The sequence below is a fragment of the Mercenaria mercenaria genome, chromosome 19, assembly GCF_021730395.1.
Source record: "Mercenaria mercenaria strain notata chromosome 19, MADL_Memer_1, whole genome shotgun sequence".
Taxonomy (NCBI): Eukaryota; Metazoa; Mollusca; class Bivalvia; order Venerida; family Veneridae; genus Mercenaria; species Mercenaria mercenaria.
Window position 1 is genome coordinate 10,759,858 of NC_069379.1, and position 19,146 is coordinate 10,779,003.

General features: G+C 34.5%; 2 protein-coding genes across 3 annotated transcripts; one reads left to right on the forward strand and one right to left on the reverse strand.

Moving 5' to 3' along the window:
• Positions 1-492: 492 nt before the first annotated feature.
• Positions 493-3,450, reverse strand: LOC123542430 (E3 ubiquitin-protein ligase TRIM33-like). Of its 2 annotated transcripts, XM_045328295.2 has the most exons (3): positions 2,867-3,450; positions 2,030-2,381; positions 493-1,372 (listed from the first exon to the last, which is right to left on the reverse strand). In XM_045328295.2, exons 1-3 carry the CDS (start codon positions 3,202-3,204, stop codon positions 1,025-1,027), a joined length of 1,038 nt encoding a protein of 345 aa, XP_045184230.2. In that variant the 5' UTR covers positions 3,205-3,450; the 3' UTR covers positions 493-1,024. The 2 variants fall into 2 exon arrangements, with proteins under 2 accessions (XP_045184230.2, XP_045184229.2); XM_045328294.2 differs by having other exon boundaries at positions 493-2,381; positions 2,867-3,449.
• Positions 3,451-7,407: 3,957 nt separating this feature from the next.
• Positions 7,408-15,945, forward strand: LOC123542716 (uncharacterized). The gene is made up of 10 exons (XM_045328679.2): positions 7,408-7,539; positions 7,725-7,776; positions 8,365-8,459; positions 9,528-9,599; positions 9,871-9,970; positions 11,440-11,534; positions 13,017-13,085; positions 13,746-13,908; positions 15,142-15,455; positions 15,766-15,945. The coding sequence occupies exons 2-10, from the start codon at positions 7,725-7,727 to the stop codon at positions 15,904-15,906; spliced, it is 1,101 nt and encodes a 366-aa protein (XP_045184614.2). The 5' UTR covers positions 7,408-7,539; the 3' UTR covers positions 15,907-15,945.
• The last annotated feature ends 3,201 nt before the right edge of the window (positions 15,946-19,146 follow it).

Here is a 19,146-nt window from a genome sequence, read left to right on the forward strand (position 1 = left end):
TGACAACAGACGATCATCGTGTAAATCCTGTCCGATGTTAGACTAAGCAGGTTCTTGTTATTGATCGGAAACTGCTTGGTTTTATAACCGATAGACCCTCGAACCGAGAGACGTCCGACAACTCTTGCTCGAAGAGAGTATGATAAAATGGAATAACATATCTTCTTTTTTCAAAAGACGGAGAGCTGTGGTAATATTAGTGATGATATTCTTTTTCAAAAGATGAACAACTGTGGTAATATTGGTGATAATATTGCAAGTGCTAAAGACCCTCTCAGCATAATCACAGGTAACGTAAGATACTTAAATAGGGTCACCATCATTTAGTAATGAATATGGGAGGCATCCCCGCAATCACGAAACTAAGATACATGGTGTTAACAAACAGCAGTTAGGTACAAGTCATTTAGCATTCTTTGGCCATTGAATCCCGGTATCAAAATGCACAAAATATGTTGAAAAGTGCTGGCAACAGTCGTGTTACTATGTAAAATTATTTTATAATACTAGTATTATACTTGTTTACATTTTTATACAATATAATATTTACATGTCATAGACAGCACAAAATCAGTGGCATAATGAACTACACAGATGACCATTACATTTTGCAAAGTATAGATGATAAGTATTTTTTCGTGATATACATTTGTTAGAACTTTTTTCACCGTGTTTTTGTCGTAGTTCTTGCTATTAAAGTGAAGTAGGGCAATTATCTACATACTACGTACTGTCAAAAGTGAATATCACTTTGCAAATGTCATAAACGTCAACTATATTGGACCTTAGATAAATGAATCGATTCCAAAATGCTGTCGCAGTTTATGGTTATCATGGTCTGTCAGCGTTATGAATATAAGTTAATGCTCACACCGATCTCTTTCTAGCCTTTTTTTCTGGAGCAAACCTGGCAGAACGCCAAATGAACCAAGCACTGATGATAATAAACGGGATATATTTTAGACCTCACTCTACAACAAATACGTGAATCGTGTCGCTGTTGCTGATGGTAATGTCTAGTCGCTTACTTTAGATCAAATATGTGAATCTTGTCGCTGTTGCTGATGGTAACGACTAGTCGTTTATGATGTTCATCAAAACATACTGAGCAAATAGAACCCAACCTGTGCGACTTTCCTACAACCTCACCAAGTATCTGACCATCGGCTCCAACATGAATCACTTTTTTGGAGCCATACCCACCAACAAAGACACTTCCTCTTCCGTCGGAACATACACCTACTGCTGTATCAAGTAATCCATCAGTTATACTGGAGATATATTTACCTTCCTTATTGAAAGAAACAAGCTCGTTTCTGTTGTCAGTAACGTACACGTTTTCGCTACATCTATCGAAAGTAACATGTCTGGTCTGGAAAAATATATCATTCCCTTTATTATCATGGTTAACAACCTTGATGAGTTTTCCAGATAAGTTATAAATATACAGATTTTTGTATCCATCAGTGATATACATATTTCCCTCATTATAGGCAATGCCCCAGCATGGGTGGACAAGTTTAACTTGTCTTGTAATCTTCATCTGATCACGAATGGAGATAAACTGGATACTTCTGTTAGTCAGACTAACAGCAGCTTCTTCCTTGTTAACACAACATACTGCTCTTGGACGGTCAGGCATACTACAGATGTCAGTGACCGATTCTGTTTGTAAGTTCACTCGTTTTATGGCATTGTTAGTCCAATCAGTCAGAAGCAAGTTTCTCTTATCATCAAAACAACAGGACCAAATGTCACATGTACCTTTGTCACTCGGAATATTTACATTTTGTTCATATGTCTTTTTTATTTCATAACATGTTTTGACTGGTGCACCGTGGCATTTAACATGTCGTTTGACCTCTCCCAATGACTCCATCTCCGAAAACACTTTAACAAGTTTTAGGTCACCATAAAACTCAAATAATGTTTTATTTTCTCTTGAAAACGTGCATGCAACTTCAGATATTTCAACGAGATCTTTGTGTCCGAGTTTCTCAGAAACAAATCTTTGTGCTTTGTTACTTACCGGCGATTGCAGAGCGGAAACACGTTTCTGCAGTCTGCTTTCATACTCTGTTATTTTCTGCTTCACATTTGAAGATTCATCCAAAAGCTTCTTGTATTCATTTTCAATTTTCGTTTTTGAAGCATTTTCAAGCTCATCAAGAAGAGTATCTATCTCCTTTCTGTGCTTTTCAATTTCACCAATGGCCCTTTCCTTTGCTAGATTTATTTCTGACAAATCTGTTTCTTTGGCCGTTTTGATTTCTGAGCAGACATTAATCAGTGTGTTAAGTTCTTGGATTAGTGTATCTGTTTCTTTGCTCGCTGCGCTCTTCTTAATGACATCTGTTATACTTGTTACTGAATCACATGACCTAAATAGATACTGATTCATATCTAATAACATCAATAACGACATATTTTGTACATGAGTATTAAATGAGAGTCTTAAAAGAAGTTCAAGTATTTAAATAGGAAACATTTCAGATGTGTTTTTTATATGAATTATGTAACATTTCATTTGTTAACATTAATCTAAAATGTTTTATAAAGATTTTGCAGAATTATGTAATTGATAAAAGTCTTGTAAAATACTAAATACTGGGTTTTCAATATCTGTTGTTAGAGTTTACAGAACATTTTTGGCTAATTTACAAATGACATAAATGCTACAAATGTGGCTTCTGGTTCGAAATAAAATCCATAACGTAAAGCCGCATCACCAGGTTGGACTTTAATTCTATTTCATTGCTTTTATATATTTAAGAAATACCGTTTTTACTTTGTATTTAGATACTAGATAACTTTACCCTGACACTCAGACAGTAGCGGCTGATACATAAAAATGCAAAGTGAATACCTGTGATTTTCAGCTACACACGATGTACAACAGACTTCATCATGACCCCAACAATACATGTCTATTAACTTTGTCTTATGGTTGTTACATCTTTCCGTCGGCACCGGGGGAAGACCTGGGTGATGACTTGACGAGCTATAGTCGGCTGTATGGAGAAGCTTATGTCCTCTCATTGCGGGAAACATCTTGTGCATGTCCGTACATGATTGACAGTAATAATCCTGACATTCCACGCAATATCTTACAGCTTCCCTATTTTTGTTCTGTTCCGAGCAAGGTGAACATGTGAAATCAAATATCTCATCCGATGTGTCGACGTGATGTGCGCCAGTAGCCATTTTGGTTTGTCTCCCTCTTTAAAGTTACATAAAGTCAAACTTTATATCAATTCAACAATAGTACAAAAATCGTTTTCCAAATTAAACTCCTGTGATGTAGCTTCCGTTCTATATAAGCTACATATCTGACCATATCTATCAACCAGAGTTTGAAATAATGATATCCTTAAAACAGTGTTACATAAAACAGTGTTCTCACTTATTGCTGTTAAAGTTTAACATATAAATTTAACCATTCTATTTATAAGAACACGGAAGAAAATGAAGTTATATCTAATTGTTTTTAATAACAGGAAGAACTACACTTCAAATATGAGTGATGCGCTTATTGTTCACATTTGCAGTTTGCATATCATTGCAGTGCAGTATGGGTCGCTGCTATAATGTAAAGAAATTGCTAAGATCGTACATATGATCGGGACCTATAAAAATGATTTTCAAAATAATTCAGATGCTTGTGTTTTGCGCCTGGTCTTATGTTTTAGAAATTTAATCCTGGTCAAAGCATTTTTCGTGAGCCCATGATGGAAGGTCGAATCCTTACACATAACAGTCACAATATTTGTTGATATCAATATGTGCAACAAGTACGAAATTTGCTGCAAGATGCAGCTAAAAGAAAGTCCGGACCAAACAAAGCAGTGTATGTAGTGCTGATAGAACAGGAGGTGATATAACGATGCTGATGATTTGTTGTAGACCATAGGCAAACAGACAATCTGATGGAGTTTCATAAATGTTGGAAAAAGAGGCATGAAATCACAGTTTGAAAGGAAAACCAAATCCGGCTATTTAGACTTAACCTTAAACTATAAAACTACAAAAGTAAGATTAAGGACGTAAAAAAGTCCTTGGTAAAATTAACAGAATTTTATGATAAATACTTAGAATACATGTCAGTATTTGATATTTTTATTCGTGTGTTTGTGAAAGTTACAACTTCAGTTTTTAATGTTAAACTATAAAAGCATTGAAAAGTTAAGAAGAATAAGTGATTATTAAATAAACCTGGGACGACCATAAGTAACTGTAAAAGGAAGTAACTTTTAAAGAAATAGTACGTAAATTACCAAAGACGTAAATATCTTTTTCAAATAACTGCATAGATATTTTGATCTTTTTTTAGTTAAAGAAATGGACACCTATAACAGAATGGCTCGGACAATTCACACCTTCAAGCATGTCTGGAGTTTGTCATTTGTATCATGTAACAATTTTATACGAATGGTACTGATAAAATCAGTATCTTTAATCACATTTGCGTTGTGCGATTATAAAACGCGCAGATGGGTTATTTGCGTGAAACACTTGCGCAGCTACTGCCGTTATCGTTATGCAAATTACGCAAACGGTAATTAGTGTAACACACTGTATAAAATAATGATTATTATTTGGATACGCTAACATTTAAAACAATATTGGTAAGCCATCAATATGTACTTTAGAAAAGCTCATTCATATGTTTTAGAGTCTATGGATCAAAACTATTTCTTTCTGGCACATTTATCAAACTAAAAGGGATTTTCCAAGTGATGTCTTTCTTCTCTTCTCTTTGATTTCTAACCTGTCTTATGAAACTTTTTTTTCTCGTCTGAGTGTTTAAAGTTGATGTCAATATTATGGGCCAGGCCAGACATTAAAAATGAAAATCTGATATATTGCAAATCGAAAGGATAAAATCGTCATTTTCGACATTACACTGACAAAAAAACCCACCACAAATAGATAATAAAGCGGTTTTTATAGTAATGCCGATAATTTCACATGGAAGAATTGAGGATCTCAAAATCATAAAAAATACAGACAGACACTCAATAGTTATTTCTTCATAGCCTCAACTTTTAATGTATATAAATACATGAGGCAAAAAAAACCCCTGTGACTTTTGATTATATTTACGCTAAGACTTTAAGCTCCAACATGTATATCAGGACAATAAGTAGACAAATTGACAAAATAATGCAACATAGTGCAAAAACCTTACATTTATTACAAAGGGGAATAACGAGTATTGTACCGTGAAACTGAAATGCAGTAGTAGTTACCCTTTAATTTAGATATTACTATATACATTGATAGTTAAATTATACGCTCTGTACGAGTAAACATTAATTACAAGAATGGAATGCTGCACGGAACTGGAATTTCATTTAGGAAAAAATTTAGAAGGGCCTATTATCTGTTTCGCAGTTCACGTTTTGGCGTCAGAACTTCGATCAAGGTTCCAATTCCGCTATTGCCTGGTTCCTAATTCTGTTATACCTAAACAAAACTTGAAACTAGGAACCAATTTCAGGCTTACATTTTGAAAACCATAGTTTATTCTTGCACACGTACTTTTAAAATTGAGAATCCCAAATGGAAATCTTAGAAGACAGCTTAAGGCACGTGCGACAACATGTGTGTTGACATTTTTTTGACTTCAAATAGTTCGGCATGTAAACCATTAACCTGATTTAGCCAATTAATAGCGCATCTCCTGAATACATTCTAACATAAACATGTATATACCATACACATGTATCTAGCATTTACATGTATTACCGATATGAATTTCGATATTATCAAGACGTAAACTTGGTGAGTTGTAAACATTTTCATTTATACCGTGTTTGGTCGGCCTGTGGTTTTCTACCTTCTTATTTGATTTTCTTAAGGTTTCAAAATGGTACTTACTATTAACTACATATCGTAAGCTTATTAAAAAATCATAACTATTCCAGTAATGTTAAAGACATTGAATTTAGCAAAATAAGAAATGGTGAGTTAGCTGGTTTGTTCAGATTATATTCTATCTTTTGCTTGGATGATTTGACAGTCTACAGTGTAGAATGTTGCGTATTTCATAACCTCTCATGAACAGACTCAAGCCGAGTATGCTTTTATTTTGCTTGATTGCATCATTCGCTTCGAAAGGATCTCCGTATATAGTTCTATAATAGAATTCGTTTAGATATACATGCACATTTATTTGTGTGACAAAAAGATCGTTCCTTAAATTGCTGCTCTTTAACAAAACTACTTTCGATAGGTTCTACGTACTGCTTTCCCCTTTATTATGCTACGTCATTTGCAAACAAATCAAGTGCGCTACAAACGAGCTATTTAATCACATCTTGTACGTATTTAAAGCATTGATTGCATTCATATTTCGTTAAATCATTTTAATTCTTCTGTTTATGATGCACTTTCGCTGCTTAAAGCTTTATTTTAACAGATATCAATAAACGCTTATTGTTTGCATTTAATAAATATTATACGTACATGTATAACCAGTCAATGTCAGGACGGCGCTCATTAGAAATTAATGTAAGTATTTTTGTTCAATCAGTGGACGTTTTACATAGTTATGTTCAGTAGCACTACGCATTTCCTAGAAGAACTTCCAGTGAATAAGAAAGTTGGCGCATGCGCAGATCAAGAAGCAAGTCAAAGGACTTGGCTTCTCTTAAGGTGACTTTCAGTTCGCAGTTGGAGTTCAAAGGAGACAGATCAGATAATAATTAATTATTTAGTCAATCATTTGTTGCTAGGACTTTGGGACGTCAGTGCCAAGTAGACAATGTTAAAGCAAACGAAAGGCATTCTTTAGCTAGATATATTGATTATTGAAAGGCATTACAGGCCCGGTCGCAGTACTCTAGTGGCATTTTGAGAGTCTTATGTGGCTAATCATACTAGTTGCACATGGACTTTAGGCTGATATTTCTACATAGAACAAATAAGGGCATTCTGTGTCTTTATTGATCAGCTTAGGTCATGACATTCTGTTGATTATTTAATACATTATAGCTACTGGCATTTCAAATATCTTCTTTAATTATTACTTGCTGCTTTTATAAACTAATCTTTTCCGAATATTTTCTTTTATATCATTAAGCAGATAGCTTGAGGAAAAAATTATATAATATAATAGTTGTTGAAATTTTATATGAATTTCTCTACAAAAATCAATTTGACAAGCAGTCATTAAGAAAATTATATATACGGCATTTTAGGTACTTTTAATAGTGTTATTGCATTCTGATACTTTTTCTTGTCTTTTTATGACATTAATTAGTGTATTTTTATTTATCTAGACCGCTCGGATAAATAAAAGCACCCACAGAAATTTGTTACATTGTAAAACTTACTTAGTGTCACACAGTTTTACTCTTATCATAAAATAACAGCCCACTTACCGTACTTCCAACTGAAAATACATTACCTAGGCACTATAGTACAGTGCACTTCATCTTTCTTGTATTTAGGCAATATATCTCTCCAACAAATTTAGCACATGTCATTTTCACAGTGTTTACAATCGGATTATTTCTCTCACTATTTACTGAAGAAGTAAGTTGATCTTTACTTATAGTTTTTATGTTTATAGTGTTGTTTAACTTATTAGGATTCACATTATGTTGTGGAACACAAACTATATTTATTTAATTAGGCAACTCTCTACACTTTACAACAATTTTGATTGTGCATATGTAAGAATTCTCTTAATATGAATCACATTTATTTATATTATTTAGATGACTGTAAACATACTGCTCCTCGGCGTTGTAACAGCACTATTTTCAGAAGGTAAATATATTTTCTTAATGATTGTTACATTAGTGTTAAACACGTTTTCGACTTTCATGGCAAAAGTAATTAACAGGTGTGAAGATATATGCTTTGTATTGAATATTATTTACATTTACGCAGGAGAGTGTGTAATTAAAGTTTACCTTTTCTCATCAAAAACAAAGAGCTATAAAAATAAATAGATCGGCAACTTGAAAGGCATATAGAGCAAATCTCGCCAAGATAACGTGAAAACTGAATGAGATCTCGTTTACCGGAAGTGACGCATTCTCCACTCGCCATTTTGTATGCGAAAGAATGTCATGGGCAATTATTCATCGGTAACTTAATTATCACCGTATGACCACGCTTTTTTGATGGTAAGAAATGTGTACATGTATTTTGTGTCTTAGCACTATTTCACATTAAACTAATGTTGTTTTAGAAGCTACCATGTGTTTTAAATGAAGTTTTAAAGGTACATATTTACGCTTCACTTAGATAACGCTGACACGAGACCACACGAGATTACAGCCAGTTGCCATTCTGTGTATTTTATATTTCTAAATTAAAAAAAAGATATACTAATGCAACATTTACCTTTAGAAATTTATTTGGGCGAGGCATTGACATGTCTACATTGTAATGGTGTTTATCAGCCAAGACATTGTCGAGCAGTTGTTGATTGCTTCAAAGGAGAAGTTAGTATAAAGTTTTATGAAAAAAATGGCTGCATCAAGAATATCATTCTGGTCATCAAATGATATTATAACCGTCTATGTTAATAATATAATTCATTATTATACCTCTCTTTTGCCTACAATGATAAAATTCCATTACCCGAAAAAGAGATGGTTTAACTATCAAAAACATCTTCAACCTTTTTTGACACGTGCCCAAGCGAAAGTGACTGTCAGGTCATGTGACCGCGTTGATATTTTGAATGTCATATAAGGGCAATTAACTGTTTCAACTTTTAGCCATACGATTGCCTCCCTTGTACACATATATAGTAGTGAACTCACTATTCAGTGTGTACACAGGCGATTACCGCGCTAAAGATGAAACTGTTATATTAAATGAATCAAAAACATTTTTACACATTTTTATGTACTGAATTTTGTTCGGTATGATACAAAAGACCGACGCTCTCCCTACTGAGCTAAGTGGGCGGGCGCCCAGAAAAAAAGTAACATTACCCTTCTTATCTCTAATTTGTATATGATGTTATTTAAACAAGATTTGTATCTTATTTTCTGCAACAGAACCTAACTCTCAGAACTTATATCTGTTGTTATTCATATACATGTACAGATATTAGTAACATTATTCTTAGAATTTGTATCACTATGTTTTATTTGCAAAGCAATGTTTTATGATGACATTCAAGACTATCGCTATACAAGATATTTTCAGTATATAATGTTATCATAGGGTCAGCTTAAAATTGACCTTACCAGTGTTCTAGGATTCTGTCCCAGTGCAAAGCTGTTCTCCGCAAATAACTGCCAACTTTCCCGCATGAATAGAGGTAGAAGGCAAATGATTTCAGACAGAATGGCTTTTATAAAATACGCCTTGCCCGGGATCGAGCTTACGACAACGCGATCCGTAGACCTGAGCTCTTTCTTTTGAGCTAAGTGGTTGGGCTATCACCTACCGCAAAGGGCCAGAATTTATCACAATACTAGATAATATAAAGTCCAAGAAAGTGCAGTCTTGAAATGTTCCTGTATAAAGAAATCCTCTTTAGAAAATATCTTATACAGTTGTGTGGAGTTGAAAAGGTGCTAAACAACTACGGGGACTTTGTGTACAATCTTGGCTGTGTATCTGCAGCGGTAGGTACCAACTTAGAACATGTAAAAGAAAGCAATATTTTACCAACATGTATTTTCTGAAAATCCTTAAATCTTAAACAGGTAAGGACAATTTGTACCGAACAATATTTACTGCATGCGTACTTCTATTATCATTTTAAGAAGTATAAAAACATTCATGCTGTACACATAAGCAATCCTCAGAATGAGAGAATTAAATGTTAATACTAAATAGACAAATTTAATTATGAATACAGAATTACTTACGGCATGCTTTTTTAATTATGTTAAGGAATGTAGCAACAATCATGCCGTAAACAAAAGCAACACGGAGGCGTGCAGAAATTGCTGCGAGTCGGATCTGTGCAATTCTGAAGGTTGTGGAGAGCCAGGTAATATGACATTTTAATTGAATATAATGGCGAACGTTACATGAGTTTATGTTTTAATTGGATTTTTTTTACAGTTTATACTGTTTAAGGCTTATAGGGACTGGACTCCAGTTTACTCCACTTTGGGTTAAAATGAGTTGGGTTTACAAACATATTGGAAGAAGAGTGTTTCTTTTTTAAATGTTAAGAAAATGCTAAATCAATAAAACAAATAAATGTATGAGACGGCACTCGAAATATGGTTGCTTAGGAAGAAAGCTTTCCTACAATATTTACCAATTCACCATGTTAAGTACCATTTATATAAAGTTTTATAAGTAAAACATCTTTTGTAACTCGTGTTTGAGTTTTAAATGGACAATTTGGTAAAACCAACTTATTCTCATCTGTTTCTATAACATATTATCTGTCCGTTAGTAAGTTTCAATGTTGTCTTAAAAGATATAGCAACAATGTTTTTATATCTCAAAAGTGTCTTTTTTCTTTGTTGTCGAACGATCTGGAAGCCAGTCCCTTTAAGTGAACATTGTCCTTTATTTGTGTACTGATTTTTGCTACAATAACTTTTCTACACGCCCAAGTTGTTTGTGATGGTTCATGTTTTATTGTCAGGAAGGTTATATTGCACACTGGTCGTTCACGTTGTACTTACTTTTCTTATTTCCTATGAAACTTGCTGATGTTATTCATACTATATATTTATATTGTTCATTAGTGTGTGGTACATGTACTGAAATTAGGTCTTTTTCAGCTTTATATTTTCACATATCTGACGTTTCCAAACTGTCCACACTTTCGTTTTCGTAATACAATTGCAGTCTTAATTTACAATTTGGCAGTGTATTTCATAACGAGTTTGAAATACCTGCAGGTTCAAATTGTTTGTCAAAATTATCCTCTTTTTCATTATGTTGCCTTTAATAATGATTCTACCCCGGGATCTGTCTTTGCCAGTAGTACTAGTTGTACCTTTATCCAGTTCTTAAGTTTTGCAGCTGTAGAGATTTGTCTTGGCGTTGTTAACTAAAATTAACGAAACAAATATGAGCCGTGCCATGAGAAAATCAACATAGTGGGTTTGCGACCAGCATGGATCCAGACCAGCCTGCGCATCCGCGCAGTCTGGTCAGGATCCATGCTGTTCGCTAATGGCTTCTCTAGTTGCAGTAGGCTTTAAAAGCGAACAGCATGGATACTGACCAGACTGCGCGGATGCGCAGGCTGGTCTGGATCCATGCTGGTCGCACACCCACTATGTTGGTTTTCTCATGGCGTGGCTCATATATACGAGGACCCTTTGGAAGCATAGAACCTACGCAACAGAATAATACATTGTAGCGGACTGGGTATAATTGATTCAGTTCTTTAGACGTCAGTAACTGTGCAATACTCCATACCTCCCAAACATCATACCCCCCACCATAAGCAATATTTGTCTTTTTATGATTAGTATGTACTTTCACATATAGGTTATCCCGTGTCAAGAGGCCCTGTCTGTTACAGCTGTTCAGTTTATAGAGAAGGCCGACACTGCCACAACATAGACTTTTGCAAAATTGGAGAGGTACATGTATATCTTTGCTTGCAGTATACGAAGCAGATTAACTATTGATTATGAATACGTTAGTAACAATACCAACTTCCCACAACTAAATAGTTACATAGATACATTATAATTCCATTAGGTAAATAACAACTTCACGCAACGAAACAGTTTGTTTGTTTTGGGTTTAACGCCGTTTTCAACAGTATGTAAACTATGTAATGACGGGCAGTTAACCTAACAAGTGTTTCTGGATTCTTAACCAGTACAAACCTGCTCTTTGCAAGTAACTCCCAACTTCCCAACATGAATCAGAGGTTGACATCAAATGATCTCAGCCACAATTTCTTATATCAAATCGTCACAGAGAAGACCGAGCTTACGACTCCGCGATCCATAGATCTATGTTTTTCCTATTGAGCTAAGCGGACGGGCCTACAACGAAATAGAGATAAACTATGATTCCGTAAGGTACAATATCAACTTTCCGCAATGAAACAGATGAATTATGATTCAGTTTAGTATTATACAAAATTCCCACAAACATGATTATTTCCCCTCGTACATGTACAACGACTCGATGTTTCTTTGGGATTAAGGAATACATGGAGGAAACTGTATGACAGAATTCCATTTAATTCAGTTCATGGCCGTAAGGGCGCGTAAGGGATGTTGCACATTTCATAACCTTTCATTAACAGACTGAATTAAACTGCTCTGTTACCATTTCTGGGCCCGTATTCATAAAGCTCCTAAGGGAAAATTTTCTCTAAGGGACTAATTTAGGGAAAAGTTCCAAAGCATTTTGTGGACAATCGTCGAGATATTTGGAATGTCTAACAATATTGTCTCATAGAGTCTGGCATAGTAATGAAGATTATTAATAAATCTTATAAAGTTTACACTTTTCTTTTGTGCTATGTTGTTTAGGAAATTTTACAAAGTTAAGGATTTTCCTAAGTTTTTTCCTTAGGAGCTTTATGAGTACGGCCCCTGATCTCCCTAGATATATCATTTACATGTAGTACAGAATAAAGCTGTTGCATTAAACAATTTCTATTATGTTATGTTATGACTGTTTTTTTTTTTTTTCAACTGAATTCCTCATTATTGTAACGTTTGCTTATCAGATATAGGTATGTAGAAATGATAATAAAATTATAATAAAAGTAAAAGTGTAAATGCAGTTTGTAAGGAAAGGCCTTCGCAATTTTCTTTCCCCTCATCCAATAAAATGTAAACTTTAATTGTTCTTTCTTTGCTATAAAGCAATCTTTCACGATGAAATAATACTTGATGTAAAACTATATATGATGCGCCCATATTTGTCACACTTTATAAACTCATAACAAGCTGTTTTTAATACTGAAAAAAAAATGTAGTTGAATAAATTGAAATTGGGGTTTCATCGTATTTCATTAACTATTTATTTGTTTCTTGCTCATTTTCATAGCCAAAACAAATGGTGTTTACCTTTATGAAATATTTAGATATTGTTTTCAGATGTGCCTATTTCAAGAAACAGTAGAATTTGGAGACTCGATTATAACAGTTCAATGTACCAATGCGCATGTAAGAAATATTGTAATCATCTGCTGAAAGATTTGGGAGGACTTATTTTTGTCAGTGTGTGTTAGATATACTTTTGAAAAGTCTATATATAATAGCGTATTTCTGAATTTAGGATGTAACTCATGAATACTTATCAAAATGAAAACATCATAAAGTACAGTTATTCCATATTGATACTCTAGGATGGCAGGTGCGCGTTTTGGTTTAAACTTTGAAATACTTTCCGAATACTGAAAGATTTCCATTTGTATTAATTAGCAGCACACTGAAGCTTTATGATATAGCAATAATGTGTGCTTCAAAATGAAACTTTCAATTTACATCGTTGGGATCAAATCTGGAAACCTACGTTCACCATTTCTTAAAATCAGGGAAATGTTGGCATTTGTCTTTCTTTTCATATTTGCAACACATGACATACATTCGTCTCAGTGTAGATTTTGGCGAAGACTTTATGGATCTGAATGAAGCCAAGTACTCTGATATTCATATCTACACGCAAGTTCATATTGATTTCTTCAAGAATTAACTTTAAGTAATTAAGGATTACTAATTATATACTTTTAAAAAAGGTTACCTAAATAATGATAACTATAAATCGACCGGGACCATAACTCAAAGCTGCTCACTGCCATCTTATGTTTTACTTATTGCTTTAAGTCCTGTCAGGAAAAAGACCATTCTATACTAGTGGGAAGAAATGCAGATTACAAACAAATGGATGCACGGACAACAGAACAACATATTTGCGAGGCATGCTGCTCTGACGACCTCTGTAACAAAGACTGCAATACTGCTCATAAATCTGGCAATACCTTTGCCGGTATGTATATCTTTAAGAAACGATGTATAGAAAAACACCGTGTTTTAACTTTATTAATACACGGAAAGAGGTTTTACGTTCACGGAATAATAACCTGTGTGAATTATTCTGGCGATATATAAACAATTTTGGGTGTATCAGCTTAAAAAAAGCACGATTTTGCAATACATTATTTCGATTCTATAATGCCCTTAATCTAAAACAGTAGACAAAATACAGTAGCGCTCTGTCTTGGTCACAACAAAAACATTGACGTCATCGCACGTTAACGTAACGTCATTTTAGCGTCTGTGCAGGCTGATCTTGGTCTGCACTGGTCGCAAAGGCAGAATCACTTGCCGCCATTAGTCTAAAAGTTAATATCTATTCCAAGTTTCATTTGTTCATTATATGAGCCATGCCATGGGAAAACCAACATAGTGGGTATGCGACCAGTATGGATCCAGACCAGCCTGCGCATCCGCGCAGTCTGGTCAGGCTCCATGCTGTTCGCTTTTAAAGCCTATTGGAATTGGAGAAACTGTTAGCGAACGGCATGGATCCTAACCAGACTGCGCAGGCTGGTCTGGATCCATGCTGGTCGCAAAGCCACTATGTTGGTTTTCTCATGGCACGGCTCATATGTCGTAAACTTTGCTGTAAATAATTTGTACTTTTTCAAATGTAATATATTTTTTATGTGTTTCATTTGAGACTTCTTTTACTTTGAGTATCGAAATTTCAGATTTGTCATGTTCAAGATTCAAGTTTAATGGTATGAGTTATTTCGGATAAATTTCATCTTTTACTTCAAAACACGGGAACCACAGTTCAGAAACCCTTGGAACCAATAACACACTTTTGTTGCTATCATTTGTTTTCGTTAACATGAAATAATTCAACAATCCTGTACGTTTAGTAAATAAACTTTCCGTTTTACATTTTACATGTCTATGATTCGTTTCAAGTTCCTTCTTGGTTAATTTGTATTTCACAAAATATGTAAGTTTGTACATCTATGTCTAAATCCTTCCATTGAAGTGAAAACAAAATATATAGTTAATTGACTATGTCTGGGCAGAGGCTTTTTATTTTTGTAACATGTATTTGTATAAACATGTGTTCAAATTACAAATGAGAATAATCAGGTTTCTATTTAGTAAAATACGTTATAAGAGAAATGACACATTTGGACAACAAAAAAAACAACAAAAAAACACACTGTCCAAATTCGCGTTTTTGTATATTTAATAGTTGAAACTACCTCATCAACATTACCCACAACTACTAAAAGCACAATGTGGACAACTAAAAAACCAACAGCTGTAACAACAACAACAACAACAACAACAACAACAGCAACGACACGATCAAGTAAATCTCCGTATATAACTACAACTACACCTTCAACGGGTCATTCTTTTCAATCCACAACATTTGGTGTTATACCTACTACGGTCATTGGTGGTAATAGCGTTCTTGCTATATTCGGACCAGATATAGTTACATACATGCGCTTTAATATAACACGTGTTGTCCGTGGCAAAGACTGGAAATGGGGTGAACAGGTTTGATGCTATTCTATCTACATTTATTTATATTATTTGACAGGTTGCGCCTGTACGAATTTTGTTAATATCCAAGGACCAATTCGCATGTTTAGCCTCATAAGGTATAAAAGAGATCTGATATGCTGAACGTATGTATTTTAAAGCGAGCAAACCTCAGCAGGGACATAAGAGTTAATATGTATAATCTCGCACAATAGATCATATAGTGTTGTATCTTTCGGTCATGTAATCTAGTCGGGCAACCGTTTTAATGATTACATGTTCATGATGGATTTTCTACATGTTTGTCGTTATTTTGCTTTTGTAGGACGGCCATACAGCTGGAACAATAACAAAGTGGGATAGCACTCCACATTGGGTAGATGTTGAATGGGACAGCGGTAGCAGTAACAGCTACAGAATGGGGGCTGAAGGTGGAAAGTATGACCTATATATAGTGTCACTTTAAAAAAGAAGAAAAAATAAAGTATGTAAAGAAATTGATCATTTTTAGAAGTAATATTTCCGATTTAAGTGAAATTACTGCCCTTCACAGTAAACAAGATCTGTATAGAAAATTAGTAACCTAAGCATGAATTAATAGCAGTAGAAAAAAGTACACTGTTTTTTGTTATTGGAGTGCTCTATGACGGTATATTTCTTTTACAAAACACAAGAAGAGACAAGATCTTATACATATATACCGGTATTTCAACGGTAGAAGAAGATCGCCTCTCGACGCATTCCGAAATTCTGCTGAATTAACTCCGTAGATCTATCAAATACATTTAAACTATCCATATCTATTGCAAATAGCTTTTTTATCTAATATTCTGTCCTAAGCAATGTATCGCCAAATGCATTGAAAAAAAAACAGACACGTCACGTTTGTTTAATCCAGTACAATAACGCTTCTTCTAGTCATATATACACCAAAGCTGTAATTAGCGAGGAAAGAAATTCTTGAATATTGAACTATTTCCCAATTATTTACATTCAAGCATTAGAAAGTGCTAAAACAGAATTCGCAGTAAAACATAATTAACAACACTTCTATCTTTATAGCGACCAAATACAAAAAAAAAATGGTTGTTGACATTTTGGCATGAACAACGTAAACTTTTCTTAACATCAGTTTTAAATCGAGAATGACACAACAGAAGGCCGACCATTGAGTTACTTGGATTTCATTCACGAATCCTTAAGCCCACACCATTCCGTATATTCATTGTAAGATATTTCAAATCCTTATTGCTGTTGTTTTCATAATAATAACATATGCCTGCGAGGAAAACTGCAGTAGTCTTAATGGTGTAAGTTTTCTTTATCGGTTGAGGAAGTGATACAATGAGGACAAGTTCGATTTAAGATACACTAAGGCCCTGAGGAAAAGTCTACTATTGAATAGTTTCGAATAATTTTCATAATAGCTCATATCGGACTTAGCCCATAAAATTAATGGTGTTGCCTTTCAACAAATGAACACTCCTTTCTTAAGGCGTAAAACAACAATCACGACATCGGAAGCTGCACGTACCCAGAAGACCACGGCCGTCAATAATTTCATGTATGGCAAAACGAAAATAATGTGTTGATAAACCTGTCAAGCATTTCGTCTCTTTAGCGCAAAAAGTGAATAAGTCCTTATTTAAGTCAATGGAGTTATCCATTTTTTGCATTGAGTTGAAGATTAAATTCAATAATGGATAAAATAAATATGAATAATAAAAATTCAATTATTAATATTACTAATTAAAATCATTTAGTTTTTTGAGTCCCTGAAAAATATAGTATTTGAAACTGGTACAATTACATCTATAAATATAAAATTAGCACAGAAGCAAATGCGTTCTCTGACGATGTCAAAGGTACATGTATCAACATCCGGAATATTGGAGAACAAATTTTAATTCGACTGTTTGTTATTTTTAAATGATAATAACTCGATATTTCTGTCATGGTATATTATCTTCCTTTTCTTTAAAACGTCAAACAAATTTGAAAATTATATATAAAAAGATCATTTAGAAATATAGAACTACCTAAAAAGAAATATAGCAAACGCTGTTCAATGAAGTTTGTTCGTGTGAGGCAAAAACATGTGAATACACTCATGTTCACTAGCTCAAGCTTAAGTGAAAATCTTATACAGAGGAAAATTGAATTGACTCCGCTATTTGGAAGGCCAAAAAACATGACAAATAATAAAAGATAAAATGTTTTAAAAAAGTCTTTCAAAAGCATAGAACGCAACCAAGCAAAATAATAGCAGACTCTGTTTCACTGAGTCTTTTCTTGAGCCGTTACGAAATGTGCAACACCTCTCGCGCTCGCGCAACTCTATTGCACTTCTATTTAATGGACTCAGAAATCCCGAAGGACCAGAAAATACAACAACACTGAATCCAAGTACGGAACTGCGGGGAGAACTTTTACAGCCGCCACACGGTACTTAAATATTACTGATGTGTTTTTGTAGCACAGAACACAACCAAGCAGAATAATAGCAGACTCAGTTTTGGTAGAGGTAACAAACCTCAAACGGATATCAATTTAACATTTAACACAAAACATAATTTCAATATATGATTCAAACCATGATGGAGTGCAATCCACAGACAGTTTATGTATAAAATTATATGAGCCGTGTCATGAAAAAACCAACATAGTGGATTTGCGACCAGCATGGATCCAGACCAGCCTACGCATCCGCGCAGTCTGGTCAGGATCCATGCTGTTCACTAACAGTTTTTCCATTTCCAGTAGGCTTTAAAAGCGAACAGCATGGATCCTGGCCAGACTGCGCGGATGCACAGGCTGGTCTGGATCCATGCTGGTCGCAAACCCACTATGTTGGTTTTCTCATGGCACGGCTCAAATATGGGCTACGACATTGTACGACATCAATCTGTATTGGCCAAGACAACAAAATGTCACAAGGGTAGTACTCACCCGGGCTGACCCTACTTTCACTGATTTTTAAGATTAGGAATAATTACAAATGTATTGTTTTGTCTAGTAGGCTCAAGTTTTAAAGGGAATATACTTCTTTGATCTTAACCTACAGTCAAAGTCGGTAATACAGCATCAAGCTGGGAGTGTGGATTAATAGTCAAGATGATTAAAAGCCGAATTTGGAAGTATTCTAAAGATATGTTTTCTCATTTGCACGACATAAACTTTCTTATGGCTTAGAAATAGAGTTACTGAGAGACACGAATTATCTTAAGGTAGAGACTGAGATTTAAGTATATACTATATGCATCTTTCCCTAAAATATCTTGTCATTGAATGTAAAGATCCCCACCAACTGTATTATCAACTGAACTTGGTAAAATATTAAAACTAAATGTGTATGTGTATTTGCTTTCACAATCAAAGGTTATGTAGTCACAGTTATTTTGAAATTTTTAGTTTGGATACCAGGTCATATTATCGCCAGTTATACGTTTATTGAGGTTTAGTTTATACATAATTTATTTTAGGTCGATTGTAAAGGAAGTTCTACAATTTATATTAATCACTCTCGACACCTCATTCCTGATGGAATCCATCGCCACGAGGGTATGACAGAAGAGGCCAGTTTACCCTTTTAATGCTGAACGCAAGCAAGGAAGCTACTGGTACCATTTTTTCTCGTCGTTGATATGACGCGGCCGGGGATCGAACCTACGACCTCCCGCACTCGAAGCGGACGCTCTACCACTAG

Bases quoted from the DNA above. Each gene is read 5' to 3' on its own strand.
- LOC123542430 (XM_045328294.2), bottom strand. From the start codon at position 3,204: ATGGCTACTGGCGCACATCACGTCGACACATCGGATGAGATATTTGAT. The intron at 2,382-2,866 runs GTATTCACTTTG...GTATCTATTTAG, and splicing joins TGTGTAGCTGAAAATCACAG to GTCATGTGATTCAGTAACAA.
- LOC123542716 (XM_045328679.2), top strand. From the start codon at position 7,725: ATGACTGTAAACATACTGCTCCTCGGCGTTGTAACAGCACTATTTTCA. The intron at 8,460-9,527 runs GTTAGTATAAAG...TATCTTATACAG, and splicing joins TTGATTGCTTCAAAGGAGAA to TTGTGTGGAGTTGAAAAGGT. The intron at 9,600-9,870 runs GTAGGTACCAAC...AATTATGTTAAG, and splicing joins TTGGCTGTGTATCTGCAGCG to GAATGTAGCAACAATCATGC.